Source organism: Rhizomucor pusillus (assembly GCF_041956525.1).
Source record: "Rhizomucor pusillus strain CBS 183.67 unplaced genomic scaffold VTP01scaffold_9, whole genome shotgun sequence".
Taxonomy (NCBI): Eukaryota; Fungi; Mucoromycota; class Mucoromycetes; order Mucorales; family Lichtheimiaceae; genus Rhizomucor; species Rhizomucor pusillus.
Window position 1 is genome coordinate 498,249 of NW_027192151.1, and position 10,776 is coordinate 509,024.

General features: G+C 42.3%; 5 protein-coding genes across 5 annotated transcripts; 4 read left to right on the forward strand and 1 right to left on the reverse strand.

The window, feature by feature from the left end:
• Positions 1–1,132: 1,132 nt before the first annotated feature.
• VTP01DRAFT_10688 (uncharacterized protein) lies at positions 1,133–2,667 on the forward strand (the record flags this gene model as incomplete). Its single annotated transcript, XM_069379077.1, has 6 exons — positions 1,133–1,229; positions 1,360–1,508; positions 1,634–1,897; positions 1,953–2,164; positions 2,224–2,318; positions 2,402–2,667. 6 exons carry the CDS (start codon positions 1,133–1,135, stop codon positions 2,665–2,667), a joined length of 1,083 nt encoding a protein of 360 aa, XP_069239088.1.
• A 1,228-nt stretch (positions 2,668–3,895) lies between these two features.
• VTP01DRAFT_10689 (uncharacterized protein) lies at positions 3,896–4,926 on the reverse strand (the record flags this gene model as incomplete). The annotated part of the gene is made up of 2 exons (XM_069379078.1): positions 3,896–4,103; positions 4,883–4,926. The coding sequence occupies 2 exons, from the start codon at positions 4,924–4,926 to the stop codon at positions 3,896–3,898; spliced, it is 252 nt and encodes an 83-aa protein (XP_069239089.1).
• Positions 4,927–6,287: 1,361 nt separating this feature from the next.
• VTP01DRAFT_10690 (uncharacterized protein) lies at positions 6,288–7,435 on the forward strand (the record flags this gene model as incomplete). Its single annotated transcript, XM_069379080.1, has 4 exons — positions 6,288–6,593; positions 6,658–7,116; positions 7,179–7,374; positions 7,431–7,435. The coding sequence occupies 4 exons, from the start codon at positions 6,288–6,290 to the stop codon at positions 7,433–7,435; spliced, it is 966 nt and encodes a 321-aa protein (XP_069239090.1).
• Positions 7,436–7,459: 24 nt separating this feature from the next.
• VTP01DRAFT_10691 (uncharacterized protein) lies at positions 7,460–8,093 on the forward strand (the record flags this gene model as incomplete). Its single annotated transcript, XM_069379081.1, has 4 exons — positions 7,460–7,469; positions 7,680–7,737; positions 7,797–7,916; positions 7,970–8,093. 4 exons carry the CDS (start codon positions 7,460–7,462, stop codon positions 8,091–8,093), a joined length of 312 nt encoding a protein of 103 aa, XP_069239091.1.
• A 23-nt stretch (positions 8,094–8,116) lies between these two features.
• On the forward strand, positions 8,117–8,675 carry VTP01DRAFT_10692 (uncharacterized protein; the record flags this gene model as incomplete). The annotated part of the gene is made up of 3 exons (XM_069379082.1): positions 8,117–8,201; positions 8,261–8,406; positions 8,466–8,675. The coding sequence occupies 3 exons, from the start codon at positions 8,117–8,119 to the stop codon at positions 8,673–8,675; spliced, it is 441 nt and encodes a 146-aa protein (XP_069239092.1).
• Between the last annotated feature and the right edge of the window lie 2,101 nt (positions 8,676–10,776).

The following is a 10,776-nucleotide window of genomic DNA, read 5'->3' on the forward strand; positions in this document are numbered from 1 at the left end:
GGCGTCCAAGTAAGAGATGATATATTCTGGACGATTCTCCTATTCTTCGATTGTCTCTTCACTGCAATTTGTTCTTATGGAAGACATTCCATACAAAACACGATAAAGAGTATCAGGAAAAAGATCGCCAAGACCAGGTTTTGCTGTCACGTGTCAAATTTCGCGAAGAAGCATATATGATGGAAAATATATTTATCGTTGGGTTTTTTGCAGACATATAATATCTAAGGCGTGCTCCATGCATCCTTGCTTTGCTGTGGGCTCCTGTTTGTAATGGCGTCACTAAGTATCCTTGCCTGGTGTTTGGGTATGTTGCAACGTAGTGGTTATTTAGGGTTGGACAAAGGGTGCACTGCATTTCCGACTTGGCATGCGCGCACGTTGGGAGAGTTAATGATAAGGAAAGGTCATGTAGAGACAGGAAAAGGTGAGATACACGAAAGTGGCACGGAAATATCGCGAGAAAGGGACTCTAAGGCATCCAAGATGGCAAAGGATATGTTGAACAGCTTAGCAATAACGAAGCGCGGCAAGAAGACGCAGTTTATGTATCCTGATTTTTATTAACTCGGGTACAAGTCTCCTATTAAAGCCATAGCAAGTGACGCAGCAACCCGATACAATTGCTGGGTTTGGATCCGAGATGTTTTAAGATATTCATAATGGTATGGAAAGCAAAGATGAGCTATAATATACACTCTTTTTTAAGCTCTTCCAAAGAGCGACGTAAATGGTATTGCCAGGACTCAATTGTAGAGTTAGCTTCGGCGGTAGACGTAGTTTCGGTTGATTAGTTGTAGAGGTAGTTGTAACGTTTGATCGTAGTCTCGGTTCCACAGCTACGATTCTAGACGTTGGATTCCTAGGATCAGGTGTCGGGGGCGGTGTATGCAACATTGTAATCAAGCTCGTCTGGCGGTAGGTGAGCGTTTGTTGTTCACCAGCGTTCGCAAAACCGGGAGCATATAGCTTTTGTATTGTAGAGTGTTTTGTTTATGTTCGTGATAAAAGATAGATGCGTTTTCATTGTATTTAAAATGGGCGAAAGCACAATCGCAATAAAAAGCAAATTAAAAGATGCCAATGCATAGTTCATAAACAAAGTCGACCCCAACTGTACAGACTTGCAGACATGGTCTGGATGGCCCGTCATCGGAATTGGTTCCAATATTTCGTAAGCTTCGTTTGGTTCTTTTCTGATCATAAGGCCAATTACGCGCGCCTGGTACGTACGTTTCCCCAGCATCACAGGATGGTGGGTTCGAAGTCGATGTTAGTGATTCGCCGGTTCCAAGCAACAGAGCCAGAAGTCGAAGCTTCACAACTCATTATCAAGCGGGTGATATCTATATGGCAAAGTTATTCCGAGCCGCGACTGGCTTGAAGCTCGCAAGGCCGCTAACAACATTGGTGATATCGAGGCTGCTCTAAAAGAAGGATCAACTCGCAGCACTTCTATTCCAATCGATCGCACGCCGCCGGATATGGGACAATGCGATATCGCAAAGGTGTGTCTTGACAAGGCTTGCTATCTTATCATGAATCAAGCCACACCTTTGCTATGAGTCAGCAAATGCATCCCGAACGAATCATTCAGCATGCTGACCATCCGCTTGTCCATGGTTTCGGCTAGGATGGAATGAGCAGGAAATCGAGAAGAGTGGCTCTTGCACCGATGGATTATAAGCTTCCCAATGCTCTGTACTCGAAGATCAAGCAACATAGCCGTGGCCGCGACAGAATGGAAGCCGATATAGCTACAAAAGTTGATGAGTATCTCTCCTCAAGAGTCTGCTGCTATTGCACCAAGCAAGGTCGGGAGCAGCAAGTCGATTTTCTGCAGCTACTAGTACAAGACACGGCTCGACTGGACGATGATCTTGAAAAGGTGTTCCGGGTAGTTAGTTGTCCGCCTTGCAATCATGTATTCCATCGCGATGGTAACACTGCAGACTATCTGGCGTCCATTACACAATACGTGCTACGGTTCCAGCAACGCCCGCGCTGGTTTATCCGACCATCGAGATGTCAAAGACCATCCAAAGAAATGGATACTACCTGTTGAACCATTCCAGTCTCCTCAACGAACTTCTGCGGGTCAAAAGAGAGGAACACGAAAAAGGCCAGAATCGTCCAGAGTTCCTGCGCCAAGGCGATCCGAACGGTTACGTTCCAAAAAGCAAAAAATGATCCACGAGTCAAATGGATAGAGCCTTGCGCTAGGTATTCAGTAGGTGTCATTCTTTCCTATGATATGTTCTTAATGCTCACCATCCGAAATTATGCACGCGGCTTGCATGCACTTGGCGAGGAGCTGGGCATGGCTTTGTCACATTTCTAGACAGGTTTGTGAAATGCGTCAATATCAAACTCCGGCAACGCGACAACTGATGATGCTTAGCTTCGCAAGTCCGCCAAATGCATCTGCAAGACGCGATTTTATTGTTCGGAAACACAGTACTACCTACATTGAAGATCATTGTATTGATCAAGCGCGGAAATGCAGGAGTTGATCAAATCTTGTACCAAGAGTATCGAAGATATGACTTGCTCAAACTGTTGAGTATTCAGGGAGACTGGAGCGATGCATACGACTTGGAAGAACCGCTACTACCCAGTCTGGATATTCCTGAGAGGTCAATTCCGAGAAAGAGAAAAACCAAGTAGACACTAGCTCCAGTTCAAAGTGTACGATGCACTGAGATAGCAAATCCAGAAATATTTGGCTGTATATATACAGTGGCCGCGCGGATAAGTTATATTAGCTGCCGTAGCAAATTTTTTCATAACTTAGGTGAGAATTATAACTTGAATGAATGGTGGCTAATATGAGATTACTGTATTTCCAAGGAGAATTATATCCAGCCGTATGGAAGATCTCTACCTCCTTCCAGATGATGTGAATTGGCGTCAGCCCGTCTGGGAATCTGAGCTTGATCAATTCGATTATGCACGGGCCCACCTAATTCGTACTCTTCGCTTTTCCTCTTCCGCTTTACAAAAAGCCGTCCCAGTCGTGCGATGTTCCGGAACACCCCGTTCTTCGATCTCTCTTGAACGAATTTGCGACGTTGCTTCCACATTTCAGGGACACCGTCTCCCGTGTCTAACAGTAATATTTGAATAACAAAAATCGAGGAGAAATAGGTGCAAAAATAGAAGCTATGTTTCATATTCGTTCTATGTCTTGTTGCAGTTCATGATCAAATAAACGTTGCAGTCAGTATATTGTACCCTGTTCTAACACGGAGAAGAAGTTTCTGGCTGCTTTGTGTTATATGCTTCTCTGATCTCCATCGATGTGGCCTGTCTGGCGGTGTGCAGTACTCCAAACCATATACAGTGCAGTTTAGCTAAGCGCAATGAAGCATCCAGGATAACATGCGTTAATAAGAAGATTCATAACCATGTTAATTGCCTACTGCAAACAACAGTAGAATAACATTTCATCGAGCGAAAGTAAAATCTGCTTGCTGTGTTAGTATATACGCGTTCGAAGGACGCGAGATCTCTGGAAAAATAAAAGCAATCTTTTCTACACAGCAGTATTCTGCTGGAGTTAGAAGTAGTTATCTCAAACGTCAAGTTACTATTATATATTTTTTAACACATCTTTCGCCAGGAAAATACGCAAACTGAAGTAATTACCCCTTCCTTTTAATGCAATTGGAACTCAGCTATTTATACCGTTCGTTGCTGCCCGCCGCGTAGCACTGCCTCTTCTCCAACTCGTGTATAGGATTCACAATCCATCGTACGTTCATTTATTCAGGTAATCCTCTTCATTGGGCATATTAACAGAACAAACGGAAGTGTATATTGCGTCCAGCCAAGCAATGCAGACGTCCGAAAAGGAGGGGGATATCATTTACTCAACTGCAGACCAACGCCTGTGTTAAAGGTTCCGTAAGGATTTTAGGCGTGCAATTGACCTCAGCGGCTGTTCGTCTAGGATGCATTGCTTTGGTGGCGCAACTGAGAGGTTCTCTAAAAAGGATGGGGGTAACTGAGGGCCCAACTGCAGACCAACGCCTGTATTAAAGGTTCCGTACGGAGGTTTAGGTGTCGATACATCTATTCTGCTCTCAGCTGTGCCTTGCTCACTAGACTTAAAGAGATTACCTCTGTTAATGGATTTTCATTCGATATTAGGAGGAAGCTTAAGGCATGCCGAGAACTTTGGACAGCTACTCAATAGTGAGGAGTATGACAATGAAGATTAAATTGGCATTCAATATGGTCACAATCGAGTAAGATATACAAATTCGCTGCCATGCACGTATGTAAGAAGGTCCAATTCATTTACCTTTTAAATTTTGGAGTCACTATTTCATCGATGTAGACGATTTTGACAGTACAAACAATCCCTCCATACAACTTGTTACACATCGATGAAGCAGGTGTGGAAAGTCCCAGGATCGTAGATCTACTTAAAATACCGCGTAAGTCTAAATAGGTGGATCGTAGATAATTGGTTTGATTATTACGTTTGCAAATCTGCATATCATGATGTTGCGTTGCTTATGTATAATAGATGATATAACCCTTCCTCCATGCTGCAAGATAAACCCCATTGTATATCGAAGGTCCAACTATGACAATATAAACAAGGTCTTTTTCGTCAAAGCGATATGGAATCATGCTTTGGCAGATTGGAGTTTTCTCCCTTTTTCTTTGTTATCTCCAGTAATCTTGCTTTCAGCGGGCAGTAATACAATTACTTTTGTAAAAGCAGTTCATCTTCGTTGCAAAAATTGGGGACGATATCGCTTGATGGCTCCTTTCATAGTAATGCAGGTTGAACGACTTGCCCTCATCCAAAGATTGTCGAGTAAACCAGTTTGGTTTAATTCGATTCTAGCGTTTGGGTGATGCTGCATACCACCAAGAGTAATCATAAGAGCGCATTTTGCGTCGATGATCCATACATGGATTATGCGCGGGGTGAAGAAATTTAGGAAGACTCAATTATAGTGCTTAAGAAAAGAACGGGATACAGCCTCTAATAAATGACAGCTCTGCATTTGTTTATCACAGAGTAGTGCTGCTGGTAAGAAATCGCATAATTGTTTGAGTTGCCAAAGACCTACCAACACCTCCTCCAAAATCGTATATATCGATCACAGCGAAATAATAGAAAAGTCTTTCAATGTATTTGTATGGATGGGTTAATAACAACACCAATCTCAACAGATTTTTGCTTTCCATGCATAATCGGTGCGTCTGACTAGCATCTGCTAGCATGTATAATCTGGTATTTCAGTTAACATATGTTGGCATAATCTCGGTCACTGTCTGCGCCCCATTGCAAGTGGTGGTACATCAACGCGTCTGCTCCGTATTTTCACTGAGCCCGGCCAAAATTGTACTTCCACACTGCACGGAAAATAAAAATCTATATATAAACAGCGTGCGGGATATGCGTAGCGTCGGAGAAAATAGCATTGTTTGATGAAATCGAAGCCTAAGGATCTGGACAAGATGCTATATAACCTGTTGAGAGGTATTAAGCTATCAATGTATCTTCTTTGATTGATTGTCCTACTTAAATATGGACCTTCGTCATTATGTGATCAGCCGTTGACACGTTACGCGTTTTATTGTCTTCCTGTTGATATAGAATGTCAACAGTACTTTTTTAAATACTCTCCTTTCTTTTAATCCTAGTCTAAGTCTAACTTCCATCGCGGATCGAAACGAAGCTAAAAATATGTGCGATAACTAAGTCAAAGAGCACAGTCTGTCAATATAAAAACTGAAAATCAATGCAGTCAATAGAGAATCTATTCAATTTCTGAAATTGATATATTTATCGTCTGTTAGCACGAATGTGAGCTCATAGGTTACATACTGCTACAGCTGTGCAGAGCTAGACCGCAAGTTGTAAAGAAAAGAAATTCGAGCTCACCAAAGGAATCCGTACTGTAAGCAGCGTTTCAACAAATTTTGGTGCAGGATACTGCTGCAAATAGCGGGTTGCTGCCAACAAATGTTGGTTCTCGGCGGGGACGAACATGTGAATTTGAGGTGGGAGGTAAGTGACACATGTAATCGTTCGACCTGTGAAGGTGGTGTGACTTTTTTGTGTGGTTTTGAGTAATAAGAGTTCTACTATCGCGCTTCGGATAAGGCTAATAGTCTATCATTCTGGCATGGTAACCAATGGCTAGTGTTCGTTGCTTATTTATGTGCTGAGATATATTTTTCTTAAAAGAGAGGAGGAGCTGGATGAGTTTGAGTTGCCGAGGCCGGAAAGGACACAACCGAGTGTGGCAAAAGTGCGGGTGATGGTTTGCCTTCTTATTTCCGAACACCACTTGAATGGAACATATGTCAAAATCGGTTTCAGCGAAGTCATTGATCAATCCACACGAATTGTAACTTTCTGCATAGCTGCAAGAAACTTTATTACATTTTGCCCAGCAAAATTCAGTTTGGAGGGATTTACAAGAAGTCTTTTGGAAGAAAACAATGCGCTGACGTTGGAGTATGATCAATACATTGAGCTGTTGAAAAACGTGATGCAAGGTTTTTCCGAAAGCAGTGACACTGTGGAAAGACGACGTGGGAAAACAGCTTTAAGCGCATTGAAGGTAATTAGAAACGTACATGTCCTTTCGTTGAATCAGTAGTTATTTAGTACGCTCTTGCATCCAGAAAATTCCTGATATAACGAAACGAGAGGTAGAAAAGCTGATAAATGACAGAAAGGAGCTACAGCGTGCGCAGCATGAAGCCTGTCAAATCGAAAAAGATATATTCGGTTATTTAACTAACGAGGTGTCCCGAGGAATGAAAGTAATAGGCAAGCAACAAATCGACGATGTCACCATTTTGGCTAGATCAAAGGCCATTGGAAGCATTGCGAACGAAGCACAAGAGGATTCCTCTGATGATGTTGAAAAATCCGAGTCTGAAGCAAGAGGCGCCGACGACATAGATCAATTCAAAGATGAACCAGAAGGAGTCTCCGTGAAAGCCTTTTTAGAGGACGAAGTTGACGAAAGTGTCACGCAACCAATCACGTCATTACAATCCGTTGAAGAACTGGAAATCCAGGAAGCTCGAAGTATTGCTTTAACTGAAACTATAAGGAGCAAACAATACTTGCCGCGGGCAAGTTCTACATGCCTTCTAAACTAACGTGCTGCTATAATAATACAATCTCTATACGGCAGACAGAAGCTGGCGCTGAAAATACTGAAGATGATGAACCAACTCTGTCATTCGTGCCTCCTATCACCCCCGCCAAGCTGGAATATTTGAAGGAGCAATTCAAAACGATGAAGCAGGAGAAAAATGGAAACTGGAGTGTTCTGGAAGATACGTGGAAGATCGTCTGCATTCATTCCATTCCAACTGTCAGTATGAGCAGTAAGCATCAAGATTCGTCCTGGAAATGAAAAATTTATCATTGAAATTTTATATAGTTTAGCACATTCCTACATTCTGGATCCAGATGACAAAACGTATATAAGCAAGGACGTCTTCACTGCTGAAGAACTTCATGAAATTAGGAGCTATGATAGGAAATGATTGGCAACCCCTAGCGATCGCTTTCTTGAATTCCTCTTGACATTTAACGTGGTAACTATTCTGATTACACAAAATGCTCTGCATGATATATAATGTTTAATTGGTAGTCGACCTGTGCTGATTTACGAAAAGCAGTCCTGAAGATTACCAGAAAGGTCGAGACTTTGACATTGACTGGATAAGAAGAGCTTGTGATTGGTTGTAAGTCTTGCTGTCCTGAGCAGGTATAAGTGAATATCGACAACTAATATGATATGCAGGCTATCAGAGTTCGAAAATCATACACTAAAGTCGGACCATCTGGAACGGTTTTATGATAATATGTGGAAGCTCATTATCGACACATGCTTGTATGAGCTTAATGGAGTTGAGCCTGTCAGGTAAGATCTGTCAAAAGTCTAACTAAATATATCCCGTACTTACTTCAGATCAGAGGAGAATCAGGCAGTACAGCCTCCGCTGGGAAGAAAATGCGAATCGATTACCGTCAGGAACAGAAAGCATGTATTGAAAAAAAGATGCGAATGGAACTATGGTTTCGAAAGAAGGAGACCTGAAGGCACCTAAGATGGCAAAAGACATGTTAAACAGCTTGGCGAACGAAGCGGTTGAGAAAACCCGCAAAATATTGCGCGATTTGTGCATACCGATTTTCATAAACTCAGGTAGACTTTTCAAATGAAAGACGAAGCGTTCAAAAACGTTTCACTGACATCGCACAAAGGCAGAATAATCACGCTTCTTCAGGTGGATTCACCTGCAGGCTACATATGCAGAGTTACACGATCGCAAGTGTATACTGTTCCGGATACGATTGCTGGATTTGGATCTGAGATGCTGAAGATATTCATTCTTGTGTGGAAGGCAAAGGTAAGTCATAATCATGTGTACCCTGAAAACCTATGTATTTAGCAAGCGATGCAACATAGGAGTTGATCAAGTCATGCATCAAGGCGGTTGAAAACGTAACATGTTCGAAGGAAACGTTCGTTTCGGAGCTCCTGGAGATCGCAGAGCGGAACGCTGCATACGATATGCAAGAGCCCCTGCTTCCTTGTCTGGAAAGTCCTGAGAGAATTGTTTTACGCAAGAGAAAATCCAGTTCAGTTGCCTCCAGCTCAAAACGTAGGGTTGCGTGATGTCAATTTGTATATATCCGTTTTACTGTATATACCTTGTTTTATTGTATATATCTTGAATTTCAAATTTGATTTAATTGTGTATCCCATTCCTCTTACAATCCTCGTTGCCTCTATTCCGGGCCCTTTCGCTTCGCTGTCCGCGCCGCTGCCTTCAGCGGTTAATGCAACTGCATGATCTATGCCAAGCTGATCAATTCAGTAGCCGCAACCAATAAACGAGAAGGCGTGTTGAAGTTGTCAGGACAGCATAAAACTCGACTTGTAGCATGTACGCAAGGATTATTTGACGGGTTCCGGCAGTGTAAAAGCCTGCTGGATCAAGCTGTAATTGACGCTTACAGTCATTTTAGATCATGCAGTACTTTGAATCTCGTGGCTAGAACGTCGATGTCGTTATCATCCTGTGATATAATACGAGTACTATACTTCATCTATATCCTCCTGTCGTTTAAGATCTCCTCCGTACAATGAACACCCATCTGTAGCCTTGTGAGTTCTAAGTATGATACATACGATTGTGAAATTGCAGACGATGCACAGTGTAGTCGCCAGAATTGGTAAAAGTCTGTGGATTCAACATGTATCTTCCGTATCGGGGTATCCACTACAACCTCAACTGTGCATGACGTGCATGCGTCGATTGCTCAAAAGAAAGGCCCCCAGTTTTTATTGTGACTATCTATTGCAGAGCCTAACTTCAACAGGGATTAATACCGTGTATACGAGACTGGGATATTTTGCTACATTCTCCTTGAACTGCTCGTTCCAACATAACAGTTATTTAAGCAGACTATATTTACTAGTTCGAAAGATGAAAACCGAGCTCCTCGACCCATAAACGCTTTCACGCTTTCATGGCGTTTCAATTCGAGAAACAAGACAACGTGCACAGAAGCGCCCGCGATGTCTCAAAAATCATAGCAAATTCGTGGAAAAAGCTAAAGGAAGTGTACTGTGAAGAAACAAGGCTTGCAAGGATTGACCATGCAAAATTGTACGTCGTCGCTGCTTTGTATATCATATTATTGGTTGTCGAAGTTTGTACTTAAGGTTCTCTGTTAATGCTGTCGTGTACTTCAGGTATTCGACTACATATGATGATCTTCAGTAGCAAGCCATTTACTAGTTGTGGCCTGTATTGCTAGAACTCTTTACCAATATACATCGACTACCTATCAAAAAATCGTTGAATCGTATTTAGATCAACATATCATACTTGTGTCAAATGCTTGACTCTTATTTCTTTGTGGGCGAACTCTGCTTGTACCTTCCTGATACTTTAAAGGAACACGAGTCAAATTTGAAGCACAGCGGACATCTCATATCGTTCCAGGATGCATGGTCATTCAATATAGTTGCCATCCTGTACTGGTGCCGTCGATCCATGGAAAACAAACATCCTTCAACCCTAGATTCGTGGATGCTTAAAAATTGATAATTAATCACGAACCAAATATATCCCTTTGCGGAATAGGTTTCTACCGGGCTGCGGAGCAGGCATAATTCAGAATCAAACAAGTGAGAAAATAAACAGCAAAAGTAGCGCTGCACGGACGATTGTTATGGAAGTAACGAGATAAAATGTATGTGACTTTGCGTGGAATCGAGATCTTCCTGAGAAATTGTCAGGAAGTACTGTCACCTAGAGTATTTTTCTATTAGTTCCTTATAATAGAAGAAAAGCGCTCCCCGCGACTCTGCGCATGACAGAAATTAAAAGTTGATGCCACATGCGTGACAGCCTTCATGATAATATACCGCATAGCGATCGTGAATGGAACTGGTATTGTTAGGAATCCATTAAACATCGAAAAAGAGGGCTTCACAGATTCTTTGTCATAGACGATTTGACAGGAGGAACTTATAATAGTTCAGAAATAAATAACGCTAGAAAACCTCTAACTCACAACAGTATTAAACTATACCCGCTACTGGTTCCCTAAGCTGCTTACCTGCATTAAGCAAACCCTTGCTGCAATTTCAGTCAGCAGCTCGATCGCGTCAAACGTCCCTGCGAGTTAGCCTACTAAAAAGAGAATATCAACTTGTTTACCAGGCACAGAGGCGGGAAGGGTAGCCCGGGTGCTGTATGACTACG